This window comes from Notolabrus celidotus, chromosome 4 (assembly GCF_009762535.1).
Source record: "Notolabrus celidotus isolate fNotCel1 chromosome 4, fNotCel1.pri, whole genome shotgun sequence".
In the NCBI taxonomy this organism is placed as follows: domain Eukaryota; kingdom Metazoa; phylum Chordata; class Actinopteri; order Labriformes; family Labridae; genus Notolabrus; species Notolabrus celidotus.
In genome coordinates, this window is record NC_048275.1 from 27,320,732 (window position 1) to 27,338,330 (window position 17,599).

General features: G+C 41.0%; 2 protein-coding genes and 1 long non-coding RNA gene across 4 annotated transcripts; 1 reads left to right on the top strand and 2 right to left on the bottom strand.

Moving 5' to 3' along the window:
• Nucleotides 1–458: 458 nt before the first annotated feature.
• LOC117812076 lies at nucleotides 459–1,609 on the top strand. The gene is made up of 2 exons (XR_004631128.1): nucleotides 459–882; nucleotides 1,117–1,609. It is a non-coding gene; the product is annotated as an uncharacterized LOC117812076 (long non-coding RNA).
• A 6,261-nt stretch (nucleotides 1,610–7,870) lies between these two features.
• vent (ventral expressed homeobox) lies at nucleotides 7,871–9,770 on the bottom strand. Of its 2 annotated transcripts, XM_034682368.1 has the most exons (4): nucleotides 9,032–9,770; nucleotides 8,662–8,865; nucleotides 8,357–8,553; nucleotides 7,871–8,255 (listed from the first exon to the last, which is right to left on the bottom strand). In XM_034682368.1, the coding sequence occupies exons 2-4, from the start codon at nucleotides 8,801–8,803 to the stop codon at nucleotides 8,007–8,009; spliced, it is 588 nt and encodes a 195-aa protein (XP_034538259.1). In that variant the 5' UTR covers nucleotides 8,804–8,865; nucleotides 9,032–9,770; the 3' UTR covers nucleotides 7,871–8,006. The 2 variants fall into 2 exon arrangements, with proteins under 2 accessions (XP_034538259.1, XP_034538258.1); XM_034682367.1 differs by having other exon boundaries at nucleotides 8,662–9,770.
• Nucleotides 9,771–10,253: 483 nt separating this feature from the next.
• vox (ventral homeobox) lies at nucleotides 10,254–13,780 on the bottom strand. Its single transcript, XM_034682369.1, has 3 exons — nucleotides 11,125–13,780; nucleotides 10,784–11,016; nucleotides 10,254–10,672 (listed from the first exon to the last, which is right to left on the bottom strand). Exons 1-3 carry the CDS (start codon nucleotides 11,390–11,392, stop codon nucleotides 10,421–10,423), a joined length of 753 nt encoding a protein of 250 aa, XP_034538260.1. The 5' UTR covers nucleotides 11,393–13,780; the 3' UTR covers nucleotides 10,254–10,420.
• Between the last annotated feature and the right edge of the window lie 3,819 nt (nucleotides 13,781–17,599).

A 17,599-nucleotide genomic window follows, 5' to 3' on the forward strand; every position in this document is an offset into this window, starting at 1 on the left:
ATAAAAACTCAAAATACAGCTCCCTGTGAGGTACCCCTCATCAGCATTATCAGACTTCTACAGCTGCAGTGTGCTGTGAGATGACCTCAACTGGACCAAAATAATCATCTGATAGAAATCTTGCTTCATTAAACCTTATGATCTATGACTGCTGCTCTTAGTGCTGCAAACTCAGAGGGAAAAAAAAGTTTCTTCCTCTGCATGTTGCTCTGGCCTTGACATGCCACAACACTCCCTACACTGCACAGTCTGTGTGCGCATGTGTTTTACTGCATATGTGTGAGTGAGTGAGTGTGTGTGTGTGTGTGTGTGTGTGTGTGTGTGTGTGTGTGTGTGTGTGTGTGTGTGTGTGTGTGTGTGTGTGTGTGTGTGTGTGCGCGTGTGTGTGTGTTGCTCCAGCACACTGAGAGTCCTTGTTTGGAAACCATGAGTGTTAAAAAGCACAGCGGGCCCCTCTTCTTGGAGACAGACGGAGCAAAAAACCCTGAACAGATAAGAAACCTCTCCAGTGGCACAGGAACGACCCGTTCTGAACATCTCCCCTCTCCACGCTTTGCCTCTGACGTCTGCTGTGAGGGCCAGATGGAGATAATAACTGCAACAAGTTCACTGTTAACACACAATGAACTCTGCACAGGCATCCCAGCTATGTGTATCAGTGGAGTGGAAGGGAAAAGTTTTTGTTATTCCTCACTCCAGAGGCATCCGTGGTGTCCACAGGTGTGTCGCCATGGCTGTAAACCAAAAGAGGGAGGAGAAGTGCTGAGCGAGCACACACAACAGCTACTTTGTCTTCCTCAAACATCTTCAAGGTCCCTGTGGAGGGATAAATGTGTGAGAGGAGGTGCATTCCCAGGAGAGACTCATCTGGACCTCTGCAGGGTAAGTTCTCTTCACGCCTCGTTCGCTTTATAGACTTCATTTGAAAAGATTGATGGGAACTAGAAAAATTCTGTCCAAACATTTGCCTGCTCTCTTAAAGATAGACTGCATCTGGTTTTATATTCAACAACTAAGCCTGGCTGCCTGTAGATGTACAACAGTGGGAGAATATGTGTGTTATTTCCTGTGTTGTACATGCAGACATGTAACTGACCCACTTTTTTCACCCTGCAGGCTCCCTCTCTCACGCAGCAACGAACAGCACGGCTCTTTGCACTCGCTTTTCCTTTTTCCTATGCATATACCTCTTTCAGATGTAACTTTAAAGAGGCATAGGGCATGGGAAAATGGGGCTGCTGAGGTATTCCACCGGGCAGAGAAGCATTTCATCAGCACCTCTCCGCTTGACAGCTGACCTCAAAGCACACACATGGAGACACTCAAAACACATACACACACACTAACACACACATCTAAAGCAATCTCCAGCTTTCCATTGACTCAGTGTACAGAGGGAGACCACAAAGAGCGAGGCAAGGGTGATTTTGTGTCTCTGTGTTATATTTTTGATGTTATATTATTACTTAAATGTCATCTTATTCCCTTGTGATCACTGTGTGTGTGGACCTGAGTGATTTCAGCTTCATTTGTCTTGTTTGAAACATGTGTTTGCCTCTGAATAACTTGTTTTCTGTTGTCTTTGAATAAAAACCTTATTTGCATTAAATTCTGGATTTGACATTTATGCATTCTGCTGCATTTTCAGACAGCGCGCACACCAGTCTTCAGGATGAATAACTTAGTCAGGCAGAGCAGACATTTAAAGAATCTTTAGATACATATTTTGATTTAGGGTGGTGATACACTAGGCAGTTTTTTGGGCAACTCTGATGGGCAACAGTGCCCAAGAAATTGCCTCAGTATTGCTGCTTTAACCCCAAACAAGAACATTTTCTAAAATCTGCTGCTAAAGGTTTTTTCATGATACATTTATAACACAAATTACCAAGAGTCTTATGTTTGTTTGTATATGTTTAGACAAAGCTGTGACAGTCTTTGTTTAATCTTTGACAGATAATGTTTAATGTGAAACAAAGTCAGTGGTTTGAAGAGGCACCTAAATCTTTAATTGATTTCCACAATATTCAATTCAAAATTAGCATTAAAGATCAGGGAAATTGCACTTATTAGCAGCAAAATATACTTTACACATAAAAAGTAGCAGGACACAAACATATTGCATGTCTGTTGCATCATTGCTGAGGAAACTCAGGACATTTGATGTAAGCAGTAATATTTTAACTCTGGTGTACAGGTCAATCATTGAATCAACTCTCACCTTCAATATTTCATCCTGGTACAACTTTCTTATCATAAAGCATAAAACAAAACTCTCCTGCATTGTCAATCAGGCCAGCAAAATAACCGGTTCACTCCAACCCCCCCTATCTGAACTGTATAGCCGCTCAGTGATGAGGAAAGCCACCCTGATCACTGAGGACCCCTCACACTCACTCCACCACTCCTTCATGCTGCTGCCATCAGGCAGACGGTATAAAGTACTGCTGGCCCGTAAGAACACTTACAAGAAATCTTTCATAACCCTCTGCCATAACCACACTGAACAGTTAAAATAAGCACTGCAGCCTGTTGGTGTTGTTTCAACTATATGTTTTTCTTTCTGTTTCTGTCTTTATTGTGAAGTGTATGCACCTGTTTCAGCCCTGTCAAAGAAGAATTTCTGCCACCATCTGTGGCAGACAATAAAGCTTTATCTATCTATCTGTCTATCTATTGTTTGAGATGCGTTCTGCAGATGCATCACTTCTGCAGATAGAGATTTACCTGTTTTACCATTTAACTTATCTTTATCTACTTTGGTCCAGATGTCCCAAACTCAGGGGTGCAACAAAGAAGAAGAATGTACAGAGGGAAGGGGAGGATGATTAACGGCTCACAGAAAAAAAACATGAGTAGATTTCTCATTATGTTTATGACTTTGTGGTCTTTACCTTTGCCCATTTTGTGAAATTTTATAGAATTGTTAACCCTTTAAGACTTAATCATTTAGTTTAAAGAAATATAAATGTGTTAACTACATGAAAAAAGGTCAGGCTCACACCACACATACAGTTGAGTAACAAATAGGAAAAAATGGAGTGTGTTGAGTGTGTTGCAATTGAAGCCTATACCTTATATTTCACAGTAATTTAGAGGCAACAGCCTCTCGCTTGGCTAATCAATGTCCTTAGGTCTCCTAAGCTTGTAATGCATCATGAGTTATAGATGTATTGTTGTGTTTAATGCAGTGAAATTCAAGAGGCATACTGGAGTGAACTATATGGAAATTAGCTTACATGCATCCTTACATCCTTGAGCGCAAGGCCATGGATCACCGTCATACATTTGCCTCTGAAATTGTAAGTCTATTCTTTATTTTATCAGGGAGGAACTACTGAGAGTGGGGCCTCTTTTCCCTGCAGCCACACATGTAGAAATAAAGAAAAGAACACATTCCACAACACAAATTCATGCTTGCAAATCCATTCCTCCTTTGCTGTTTTCCCATGTTATTACAGTTTCAATCGCTTTCTTTTTAGTGGTTCTGACACTCACTCTTTGAAAACATCATACAATAAAACCAGAGAAGGCATCTCAGCTGTCATATTAAATTTATTCTGCAAAATGGGTGCAGCAATACAAAAAACAGTCCTCCATGGTTCATACCTAAACCGTAGGGTATTTAAAGTGATCCTGTTTTGGATTTGGTTGCACAGCTTCAAATATCTGTGTCAAGTGAGGAGGGACTTTACCAATAATTGTGAATAAATACTGTGTGACTTTCTTTGTTGACCCCAAGAGCTGGAGCACAGGTTACAAAAAGAAAAGTGTTCTGTGAGAAGTAGCAGCCAGTGAATTTTCTTTTAATACAGAAGCTGCTGCATGAGTGTAGAGAGTGTATCCAAGGCCAAAACTGGCAATTTAATATCTACAGGTGAAGTTTAAAGAAGTGTAGAACGTAAACAGTGAGTACATATACTGTACCTCATAAATAAGCACATTCTGTGTCAGAAGGCAACTTGAATGACTAAACTGCAGTCTTATTTGAGTAGGGACATTCGTTCACACATACCCTCAGTGGCTACTATCATATTACAATGTCTAATTTAACATTTTCTACATGCAAATCATCTCTGAGGAAGAAGCTTTAAATACTGTGAGCTTAATTCCATCACTATGAGGATCAGCTGATGTCTCATTAATAGCTCACCCACTGAACATCCTCATCATCATCATCATCATTATCATCCAGCCTCGGCTCCAATCCCTCTACTGCAGCTTCATTGTACTAAAAGCACATCTTCACCTGAACACTTAGCTGGTTTTAAAAGGATCCCTGCAGCACTTATTGTCATTCAGGTCAACAAGCCTCCGCCCTGTTACACACTCTTACACTGGATCATTTACTGATGCTCATGATGCCATTAGAGCCAGGAACGTCCCACTTACTGCAGCAGACGGGGCTGTATCTCTGCTTGGCTGGATATAAGGTCCAGTTAGCCTTTAAATGAATCATGTCCCTCTCATTATAGTTGTTGATGATGCATGGAAATCCTTTGAGGATTATGCCTCCTGCTGGGAGGAATAGATTATTACCTTGTCTGTGGATGCATTTGTAGAGGAAGAGGCATTAAAAAGTCATACTTTGACTTGGTTTGTGGGTTTTAAACCATCAAGTCACCTCTGTCAGTTAACACCCAGAGGCCATACCTTTATGAATGTTGAACAAAATAACAGAGAATAACAACGTTAAGTCTTCAGCTGCAAGTTTTACACTCACTTTCCCCCCTAATGCACTCAAACCAAATAGATTTTCTTCTGTGTTCAGCTAAACAAGCGAATCAGTGAACAAAATAGATTTCTGGAATTTATACCACAAATCTTGCAGCTTTGAGAGCTTCCATTCAGTTCTCAAACATGACACAGTGTGCTCAATTTCACACAGCCACAGAGTTTTCTTTCTAAAGCAAGATCTCTAATGAAGAGTTAATTCATTTAGGGAAGAATAATTTGTGGCTGCTACCAAATTGTCAACCAAATTTAACAGCAATGTATGATTATTGTCACAGCAGTGATGAGGTATTATTAAAATGCTGTCACTTCACAGCATGGATCAAAGTTTGTAAACCAGGTGTTTTGTTTACAATTTTTTTAATATGCTTTCAGAAACTTCCAACTGAACAACACTTTAAAATGATTTGCAAATTTGATTTTTGTTTGCAGTTAAACCAGCCAAAGAACCATCTACAGTATATTAACAAAAAAGCATAATTTGATAGCAAATGTTTGAGCTGCCAGGTATTTGAGTTCCAGTGATATCTGACACAATGTCAGTTATGATGTCCTTCAGTGGTTTAACTTGTTTACATTAATTTAACATTTGTCCAAATCTACTAAAGACACAAGACTACAGATCATCCTCTGATGGCAGACTTTCCTGGTTGACTGCAAATTCTGTCAGATGTTGTCATTGACGGTTTGTCATTTCTGATTAAATCATAAACTCTGACTACATAAATAGAAAAGTACACAAATTCAGCTGGCCATTGAAAAATTTTTTTTAAAGGATATGATGGATGAATGTTTCCCAGCTGATTGTGGTCCTCTTAATGTAGCTGTTGAACAACCCGAGAAATAATAATTTACTGGTTGAGGGTGATGAGCAAAATATTTAACAAGACAGGATAACCCAGTTTGAAAAATTTGCTAAATCTCCAAACACAAGAATGATTTGAAACAGTGCAAACAAATCAGTAGAAGTAAATAAGCCACCATTACTGCAAGGAGTCTCCTAAGAAGATATTCAATTTTGAATGCAGGATGTCAGGGATGAACACATTCTTACTTTTACCAGGACTATCTATCTTATTTTACTTTTGAAAATCATTCAGAGGACATGAGGAAGAATCTGTGGAGCACTTCCCGTTGTCCTTGGATTGTGGACCTATTCAAACAATCATTTGAGAGCACTAAAAACCAAACATTTACTTCATCAAGAGTCCCCATGTGTAAGAGCAGACACTTTGGATACATTCACTGGTCATTCATGGATCATCGTTATTGAAACTTTGGATCATTTTGGCCCTTTTTGTGACCTGCACATACATTTTCCTTATATGGTCAGGCTTTTACAGAAGCACTTGAAGTATTCATATAATACGTCAAACACTGTTCATCTACGAGTTATGTAGCACAAGCTGCATATAATCACAAGTTGTGTTGCAACAACAATGTATGGACAGGTTATTTTATGTTTCCAAATAAGGAAATCAGGCTGTTGATGTAACCAGGGTCTTACATGTGAAATCCAAACAGTGTAAAGATCATCTGATTAAGGTGCCTTCATCAGCAGATGTCTCACTTTTTTTGTCAACCTATCTGTGCTGCTCACAGTCAGCAGGCAGCAGCAGGCATGAATGTTAAGACAACACACAAGCTGGTTGCTTAGCATCTATAGTCTATCTTTGTACTGAGGATACAAACTTTGAAATGAGAAATTACCCTGTATTGTTTGGTTGCAATATTTTTTGCCATTGTAAGATGTGTTTGATTTAATTGATGTCTGTAATCTAGCTGAATTTGTTTCATTTATCAGTGAATTCATCATTTGTATTGGTTTAACCCCAAATTTTAATCAAACATGTCATGTTGTTTCTAAAAACAGGTCTGGACTGTAGGCCACTGCTGTCATGGTTATATTTGATTTTGCTTTCCTTCAAAGTTAATTCCAATTGTTATTTTTTTCTAATTTGTAAGTATATTTAAACTGTTTTGAGATAAATACTGGTGCTTTTCTTTTCCAGTCACAGGCTGCCCATACTTTATAATCTGTATTCCATGCTAATCAGAGTAATTACAGTTGTTTATTTATGTAAAGACTTCCTTTGGTCAGTGGCTGCTGAATAGAAAAGCTGGTGTTACTGCCACATTACATGTTAGTGTCTGATGATCAGCAGGAATCATAATCAGTCCACCAGCAGGGACTTCCTCTCTGAATCCCAATTGCAAATCATAGGCGCATTTTATGACAGAGTGACGCAATCAGTTAGCTACTTAGCCTGAGCTACTTAATGACTCTAAAGTGAGGGAATATACACCTCAGGCAGACTTCTAGGCGCCGTCCCTCAGCGTCTCTCAGGTAGGTGTGAAGAGTTCAATCTGGAGACAATAGAGCTCAATGGATCTCAATGATCCAGCAGTTAGCTGCGCTTTGATGTTCCTTTGAAGATGCAAATCTACATCAGAGCAGAGAGGGGCACCGCTGGGGGCGTTGCCACCGGACGCCAAATGAAAACATTTGCCTGCAGCGGACAGAAGCGGTGAGGGGGACTGAAATGAAGAACGTGCACAACCACAAACTGATTCTTCGCTGTTTCTGGGTCAAACTGACCACTTTCATATCTCTGATCATCTTTAGCCTCTGTGGGGTTTCATCAAAGGAGAAGAAAATGGGCAGAAAGAGAGAGAATGAAGCAAAACATGCTCACTTCATGGTGGAAATAGCAAAACAAGACCGCACCGTTTGTTCCTTGTGTTACAGTTAGCACCGAGAAATCAACAGATGGCAACAAACTGGATCCGAACAGAGACATGATGATGTAGAGTTTGACTGCAGATTTATAGGCTATGTGAAAGGACCAATTCCAAACCAGCGTTTTACAATATTTTGTATAAAATTGAATATAAAAGCCTACAAAATGTGCCTCTAAGTAATGTATACACACATTCCTTGGCAGAAAGAATAATATTTCATGCAAATAAAAGTAGCCATAAATATACTGGAGATACCCAGAGTGAAAGAGAGGACGAGTCCAAGCAAATGTGACGGACTGACAGTAATTTAAAAAAAAAAAAAAAAAAACAGCTTTAGTCTTGAGTTCTGTTTTATTTTACACTCAAAACATCATTTGCAACAAGTTTAATTTCAATCATTAAATATTACATTCCTTCAATGTAGTGCTTTACATATATTATAACTAAATATAACTTTTGATCCTCTCTTTTAGAGAAAGTAATTATTGTCTAGATTCTAGACAAACGTTCTATTTTAATGGTGACATGTTTTAATAAAAGTGTGGGGGCATGATGACGGGAGGAGAACGCTGCTGGTGAAGAGCAGCCGGCATGATCGCCCTGTGGAGCGGCTGCAGCTGCGGGTAAATGCCGCTGTAGACAGGGAGCTGTCCACTCAGCGCGTGGTGCTGAAACAGCAGAGGAGGCAGCAGAGAGGCCGGGACAGGGAGGAACTCCGGGCGGAGATCTTGGACCTCTCGCTTCAGCTTCATCCTTCTGTTTTGGAACCATGTTTTCACCTGAAGGGGTACATGCAGCTTTTAACTATTGAACTATATACTCATTTATATTATACACTCTTAAATGCAAAACTACAACACAATATTAATCTAAAACTCACCTGAGTTTCTGACAGTCTCAGCCTCTCCGCTATCTTCCTCCTCTGTGCAGCACCCAGGTATCTGTCCTTGCCGAAGGTCTTCTCCAGTTTGTTGATCTGCTCGGATGTGAACTTGGTCCTCATCCTACGCTGCTGGGTAGCTTCTCCCTCGCTGTCCTCTCCCACCTCGCTCTCTGAGCCTGATGTGTAACAGCTGTCTGTACGAAAGAACGGAGCCTTTAATTAATACAATCAGAATCAATCGCCATAGAGAGGGCTGTCGATCTAAGGCGCAATGAAAAGAAACTGTTGATCATTGGACTTACCGTTTGGCGAGGTGGGAGCTGATTCCTTTGTAAATTCTTCAACTTCTCCATTTATTTCTGAATATTGTGCAGCTTCTTCACCCCTGTGTGTCACCTCGTCATAGTAACTTCTGGAAAGCCACTCCACACTGAAGTTTGCCATGTTGTCTGTATGCAGTGGTCACAGGGGTCTGTGTTTCTGCACCTTCCAGGGACCTTTGGTTGCTATATAGGAGGGACACACGTCTGTATTAGCATATGCAAAGAAATGTCGGCGGAACGATAGAAACTAGATGGTGGTTGTAATTGAGGTTAATGGAGGCTGGGCTGTGCGTTTTCTCACGTTCATGGCTGGGACGCAACGGCGCCAGTGAGTCTGAGTATCAGTTACCTGTCAGGTGGGGCTAAATGAGCTCTGCATAAAGTGATTGAAGGTGATATCCGCCACTGAATACAAGATAGGGAGCCCATTAAACAACACTTTCTTGTCGTCCTACTGCGTCACTGGCTAACAGTGAGACCTAATCACATTCTGATGATTTGAGGGCTAAACTCCAGAATGCTAATTTCTCCTGGATTGAAATGTCTCCATGCTGGCTGTCAGGTCCTTGATTTGGGTTTGGAGCTTCAGACAGACGCGCCCAGCTGTCTGAGCATCAGGCTGCCCTGTGATGAGGCCTTTGTTTTGGAGGGGGGTTCAGGTGGGTGTGACCCCCGCCGCCAGAGACCGAGAAAGTTTCGTTTGATCTCTGTTGACCGATTTGAATGGGACATTTGCTGAAGGACAGACAACAAATAAACCTGCAGCCCTCAAATATGTGTGAAGATTTACAAATGAAATGGCTAGCCTTTGCATTGTACTTTAATTAACTGAATTTGGTCGGGTTTTGAATATGACTAAGAAATTACAGAGGTGGTGAGTTTAGTTCTCTGTCTTTCAGATCTCATCATACGAATCAGGCGTTTTCGCGAGCCTCAGGCAAGCTCAGGTTGATTCTCCATACAAAGCCCCAGACTCGCTGGAGCCGGTCCGGAGGGCTCCAGCGGGAAGTGCAAACTCACAAAAGGGCGGATTAATTAGGACTAATTGTTGACTATGATCTGCACGTTAGCTAACGTTTGAAGTGAAAATGCATTTGAAAGCGAAACATTTGGTGGGCTAAGCCTGTGATGACAGGTGAGGGCAGCTCTGCAAGCATGCATTCTCACGCATATGATATCCCTCTGTGGTTAAAGTTTTGGATGAATGAATGCACTATCCTAGCTGATTTGATTTTGTAAGACTTGTTTGTATGGATTACACTGTCAAGCCCTGGGCCTGATAGCAGTCTGATATAATGAGAGAATCAAAGCAGGAGATCCCAACAATGCGCTGAGATAAGATCCTTCAACAGTAATGGCCAACTCCCTTCTTAATCACTCCTTCTTCAAACCTTCCCCGACTAAGATAAAAGCCAGGATGATGTATTCATGCTAAACTAATCCCCCAATTAAGTTAATATCATCAGCTCTATCTATGAGATATACAGTGCTGGTACCAAAACAACTAGATCTGCATTCAATGGCCGAAGTGTTGTGTATGCTGCGCAAATAAATTGAGGGGTCAGGAGCAATTCGTTATGATAGATTTTATTCAGTGATAAATATACTCTCGATCACATATTTACAATTTTTACATCACATACAAATAAAAATCACACTTCAAGTATTTTCAAGATTGCACTCTAAGTATTTTAAGTGTTTTACGGGGAACAGTCTTTTAGTTTGTTTTTTCACTCGTTCAGTAGAAATGCTGGCTGTGGAAAACGTGATGAGGTTGGTGTGGAGGGGGCATCTGAGGCTGGACGACCAACTGTGGGACAGGGAGCGGGTAGAAGGCCGGGCCGGTTGCGGGGTAGTGAGGTCGCTTTCCGACCATGCCGTGGTAAGGAGCCGGGGCCAGAGGCTGATACACACGGTGAAACTGTAGGGCAAGGTAGTCTGGGGCCTCCCGTTTCAGCTTCATCCTCCTGTTCTGGAACCAGGTTCTCACCTGAGAGAAATGCGATATACATTACTACATGTAATCTAAGCCATATGTGTGCATGAATGCAGAATAACATGTTGTTTAACTGGTGGTGAACAGTTGGAATCTTCTTTTTACCTGAGTCTCTGTGAGGTTCAGCTTATGCGCCGTTTTCATCCTTTCACTTGTCTCCAGGTACTTGTGCTTGGCGAAGATTTTCTCCAGTTTGCTGATTTGCTCGGGGCTGAACTTTGAGCGCACGCGGCGCTGTGGTCCGTAGCTATCCACCTCTGTGCGCTCGTCAACAGAGAGACACTCAGAGGATGCTGGCTCGCTCTCGTACCCAGATGAGTAACCGCTCGCTTCAGAAACTGTAGAGTGAGAAAAGGCTCTGGTTAGAAACACGTATCATGCGTTAACACTTCATTGCGTTACAACATCTATTCAAGGCTATGTTGTTAAGATTATTGACTACTTACTTGGAGAGGCGCAGCTTGAAGTGTGTGTAGGTGAGCTCAACAGGTTGGGGTCCTGCTGCCCGTCGCTCCGCTGGACTACAGCCGTCCTTGTGCCTTTAGGTTTTGGTTGGAGGTGACTCTTTCCGAGCGTCGGCGGGCGAGGCTGGACCACACAGGGGATGTGAGGTTTGCAGGTCGGCGTCGGTTCCATGCTAGATTCGTGCTCCTCAATGGGTGTGGTGTTGTGTTGGCTCTGGGCCAGCCACTCCACAGAAAAGTACTTGACCATGTTGGCAGTGCTGCTCAGTGATCCGTAAATCCAACGAGGGTCAGAGGGAGTGTGTGTGTTTGACTCAGAGCAGGGTCGAGCTTTATAAGGCCCCGGCCCAGGGTGTAATTTGCATATGTAAAGGCCCTTGTAAACGCCTGATCGATCCCAATGATTAGGGGTTAATGGCTCGTTATTGAAGTCTTTACATATCCTGTGAATGTGTGAAAACCTGGCGCCACTGAGTCTGTGAGAACTGTCCTGAGCTCATACATTTGTCCGCCTCGACAGAAACTGTGGCTGCAGACACAGCTGCAGCTCCTGCAGACTTTCATCCTGCTGCATACAGTAGCCCAGAGGGGAAGGTGACAACGTTGTAAGGGCTGTCACAGATAAGTTTGCTATTTAAAAAACAATATGATTTATTCAGTCCATGTCTAACCTGAAATCTGTGGCATTAATCCAGTATGGGTTCAAAACCTCTGAGGACCACAGGGAGGGTTAATATAAAATATGTGGCTTGATGAAGGTCTGCAAAACGGATCACATAGTATGAAGATACCACTTGAAAATAATGATGTGAAACCTAACCCTTGCACTTTCCATTTTCAAACTTTCAGCAGTATATTTCACTTCACTTTTGCATAGCCACCCCACTATTGTGTAGCCTAAGTCTTCAGCTTTATGTTGATGCAACAGTTTCCTTACCAAATAAGTCACAGAAGCAAAATGCTGAAGTTAAGACTTTTTCAGAAGACAATGATCTGAATGTCGTTTTCTTTCTTTCTTGGTCTCCATTCTTTAGTAAAATAATAATAAAGTTACATTTATTTACGTGTTATATAAGTGGGTATAGACATCATTAGACCTGACCTCTTTGATTAAGTCTGTCTCAAATGTCATTTCTTATCACAGATAACTTATGTAACTTCTGGTCTTGGATATAGGGCTTTGCTTGACTTTCAACCAGGGAGGAGTAGACAAGAAGTCTGTAACAGACATGTAACCTCCTCCCTCTGAAGGGGAGAACAAAACATGTGAGAAAACTGAACCGCAGCAACTTTATTTACATTCATCAAGAATATGACTTCACTGTCTGTGATACAGCGTGAGAGAAACTCAGCATTTCTGACTTCAAATCTCATGCTTTTAACACACATTCTTCCCTGTCATTTGATTTAGTCGTAACTTTTTGACTGTTCTGTCTGTGGTTCTGTCTTCAGAGACAGACTCACTCTTATTTGGAGAATTTCTGACCTTAATCAGACTGATTAAAATAAATGTTTTATTCTTATATTCATACTTTGTCTGAGATTCAAAGACCATTGTTTTGCACCAGGTATTTCTTTATTTCGTCATTAATTTAACAGTCTACTTCAGGGAATGCATCTAGAGTCCTCACTTTTAGCTCTGACATGTTTTATGTTTAGCTATTTGGTTGGGTAAACAAGGTCATGCATCATTCTGACTTAAACTAGCTTTCTATTTAATATAGAATTTCTACTTTTTTATATAGGCTTTTATATATTTTATAAATTGTATTTTCGCATCCAGTCTCATGTTTTTCCATCTCGCCTGTATACTCTCCCATACCCTTAAACTTTGAAACTTCCATTGAAACGCAGAAACAGAGCAGACCTGGTGGGTTTGGTGTTGACTTAGATCCCCCGGTGAGCCCTGGCGCCAGCGTTTGGCGCAAGCGCTTCAAACACCACACATCAAAGGTTTTACAGTAGCAACACAATTACGGCCGATTGTCACCCGTTCACATGTTAATATACCAAAACAAGCTGTGAGGAAGCCAAACAGGCCGCCCACTGAAACATCAACTAATCCTTCAATGGGCTGCTTCACATACCAAAGGCTCCAATATCAGCCCATAGATCTCCAATTAACCAGCGATTGTTGGTGAAATCACCACAGTCTCACTGAGAAAAATAGAAACATCTCCTGTGAATGGTCCAGTCAGGGGCACGGCCGTGGTTTGGGTGTGAAAAGTTAGAATGTTTCTAGAAAATCACGATGTGATATTTTCAAAGGGCCCACAGTCCCTGATGGCGCACATGTACTCAGTCCTCTCGTGTAGTGATCTGACTGACAGCATCACGTCAGGTCTTACAGGTGCCACACAAGTAGACACAAATTTCTCCTCGCGACCTGCTTGATCTCCTTGTGCAACGGCTCAGGAACAATGCCTCTAAACTGATCGTTTAGTTCTATGACAGAGCAGATAAGAGGCTGAGCCTGCTTGTCTCGTTTATCGGTGATCTGTCGCAGTGGAGGCAGGAGTCTCTTCAGCCTGTTGTGGCTCTTTATCTGTGGAGCTTTGAAGATGCTCCCTGATCACGTTAGATAACAATACAGAGCGCGCGGGACATCGCCTTCACACTGCGCCAATTTCCTCACCTCACCTCTGCTTGCATCAAGGAGCTGTCTGTCTGTCTGTCTTTCTGTCTGCCCGTCTGTCTGTCTGTCTGTCTGCCAGTCTGCCAGTATCGGCTGTAAAACATATGAATATGAGCCCATTTCCTCATATGTTAACTGGGAAATAGTGAATTCATGGTGTAACTCACCTCATGTGCATTACTTTTGGTCGGATAATTTTAAGGCCTTTCCTGCATATTCAAATATGTTTGTTTGATATATAAAATATAACAAAGTATCTAGCCCAAAACAACTGTGTTGATGTAGTGAAGTATATCATAGTGAGAAGAGACAAGAAAATACTTAAAGCTCCAGCGAGGAGTTTTTAGCTTTTTATGAAATGATATTAACTATAAGGGTTTAATTATGATCTGAAAAAAAAACCGAAAGGGACCATTAGATCAAAAATGTAACATTTCTGCTGTTATATCAGACTGCCATTTCCAGATGGGATATTTACACCTAATGCATCTCCTCTGCACTGTGTAACGCACTGAGGCAAAATAGTGGGGTAATGGCGGGTCGTTCCACAACTAATACTCCTGTACTCCTGGCAATACTTGTAAGAAGGCGGGCTAAAAGTAGTGATGATGCATAGCATTGGAGCTGTCAGAGCAGAATAAAGCATGTGCATGAACATGCTAAAGCGTGGGTGCAGGTTGCACTCTCGTACAACAATATGACGGTATTGCTGGGTTCAATATGTAAGTACATAGGTGTAGTAATGGTTGAGCTTTGTCCCAAGGCTGTTACAGAAATGCAATGCGGTAATGTGCCATGGATTTCATTTTTAATGCCTGTAACTGTTTCAAGGGTGAGATGTAAGATGAGGTGCTTTAAGCTTTCAAATTTTGTTCCAAAAGCTGACTGCAGATGATTCAGAAGATCCCTTTCACACACAAAGATGCACTGCTTCTGTTTCAGCCTGTTCACTTCAAGTCTAAAACATTTGGGTGTCAGTTTTACTCAGTGGTTTGAGAGTTCGCCTCTGTTTGTGGGTCACAAACAGAGGCTCACAGCAGTCGCTGGTTCAACTCTCAACTACAACACTTTTCTGCATGCTATCCCCCACTATCCACTCCCCACAGTACGTGTCTCTCTTCAGTTGTAATAAAGGCCAAATACCCTTGCACAAAAACAAACAAATACAAATATAATGGATGTGCTGGTGAGTGATTGGAGTTGAAGCTAATGTAAGCACACCACAGAGGTTCATTCTGACCGGGTGACATAAACATAAATTCATAAAATGCTCAGTTTTTTCTGGTTTAAAGTATGACGTAACTGTAACACTAAAGCTAATCCCCCATTGATAATAAAGCAAAATGCCAGACAGCACATATTGAGTCATTACTTCAAATCTCTCCAGGAAAAGAGGAGGAGCAGTTTCAGCTCCACCCATTGCATCCCACATTCTCCAACAAGCCTGTAACCCTCCGCACAGCCATCCCATCACTGATGATCTGACAGTAATACACTTTGTTGAGACAGGGCTCATAAAATCTAATTTATTTGGCTAAATTAAGCAAATCTTCATAGCATGTCACTTTCCATCTTCACGCTGTGTTTCATGGCAGAAGAGCGTGGAGGAGACAGAGCGAGCGGAAAAATAGAAAAATACACACTGAGTGAACATCAGTCCTCACATGGCATTTTACACACTGTCATGTCATTATGTTGCATCAGTTTCTCTGCAAGGGTCAAGTATTTTTATAACAGTGAGCTGGCATGACAAACTTCTGATGATACATTAATTTACTGCATATTGTGTTTTTTAAACTGGGGCATTTTTTAGATGAATTTATCAATCTGGTCGTGTAAAGCTCATCTGATAAACTTCAAACAGATTCAAAAACCAAAAGCGGATTCTTGTAGAACAGTTCAGTGTTTAGACACACTTTCAATATTATGGTGCGATTTTCTGTGCAGTTCCCTAAAAAAAAACAATTTCGAAGTTATACGTGGATGAATTAACTTGGTGCTGTGTTTGTGCTCCAGTATTCCTCTGCTGCAATGACACTCGGGTAGCAGCGTGTGGATACGACAAAGTATATCCCAAATAGGAAAATGCAAGTTATAACAGCAACCTTAAAATGAAGGCCTTATAAGGAAGTCACAAAAACAGGGCATGGTAGTTCCAATGACATTTTTGAGAGCACTTTGGTTCTGCTGATTTACCCTTGACTTATAACAAACAGAAGGTTAGACAGGGACTGGTTAAGGCTACTCATTGGTTTACAGAAGCGACCAGCAATTAAAGTGAAAGCATTTTAACACAGAGCAAACCCATGGCTGCTAGCTAGCTCCTGGGATTGATGCGGAGGGATAAATAAAAGCAAATAGGCAGGAACATCACTGCCTGGATACTCAGCAGCAGCATACCCCATCAGAAGCTGTTTTGAGAGGGTTGAACATGTTAAGCATTAACTGTGAAATATAGGGTGATCATAAATTAATCCTCATGTGAGCAAATAGTCTTTTCTCCTTTGTGAACAACATGTGGGAAGACTTGCCTGCAGAACTTTAAGAGGATCCTGACTGTGATCATCCTTACTTCACACTGCAACAATACTTCTACAGCATGTTTTTGCTGTCATGAATGATGATCGTGATGATTGTGTTTTTTGTCCATATGGTGTTGTATTTCAGTCTACTTTCATGTTGAGGATTCAGTTTGGAAGTCTTAGAGTGCACAAAATGCAATTTTGGACACAAAATGAATGTTTAAAGGGCACCGATGTTTTGGTAGTAGAGTGGGTCGATTCTAAACCTCAAATTCCGTCAGTTAACAATCAGTTGTGTGAATGCATATGAATGGGATTACTGATGTTCTCCAGCAGCCTCTGCCATCAGTGTATGAATGTGGTGTGAATGGTTGAATGTGACAAATAGTTTAAAAGCACTTTGAGTGACCTGTATATCAGTACAGGTCTATTAACCATTGCAGACTTGTCTTTTGAACTGTTTTTAGTACTTTTTGTCCAGTTTAATGTAGTAAAAAAAACCTGTGCCAATACAACTCAGGCTATAAACACTGGGATTTGTTGCATGAGTGTACATGTCACACTTGTGTGCCCTCACAAAAACCTTTTTAATAAACATTTGCCGTGTTTTCAATCTGAATTAAGCATTCTTGCATTTGTTATTAAGCTCTAACAACTGATGGTAGTGTGTTTAGTTTTGTAGATATTGTGTGAGAAACCAAGGATGAGAAAAGTTGAAATCTGACCTCATGAGACAGTCAAATGAACAGGGAGTGTTTTCAAAATTGTTTGGGTGGGACATCATTGGTTGATAGTTAACAAATCTTGTGAAGTTTTTCCAAATGTGGTTGAAAATTCTTTGAAAACAACTGATGGAAACACCATTCAGGATTCCTCAGCATTCCTGGTATAAAATGTCTTATTGAACTTAATATGAGCCACATTCACCTGAAGAGTCCAGAAAAATGTCATATTTCAAGATAATATGAGCAAAAAATACGACCTTGTTGAGTGAGAATAATCTGCCAATGGGGTTAGAAAAAGATACCTGTTAAGTTTATTGATTGAATACAATGCTCTTTTCCCAAGAAACATAAATCTTTATTTCAAAAAGCACAACAAGAAGATTTTTCTTACCCCATTGGTAGATTTTTTTTACACATTACAAACAAATCAGTCATATTTTTTGGTGGAAATATCATTAAAAATGTGTTTATGAAGACTTGTTGGGCAAATGTAGCTTATAATTAGTCCAACAGGATATTTTTCAATGGAAGTGAGATGAAGACATTAGATTGGTTTTATTTTTTCAGTGTTGCAC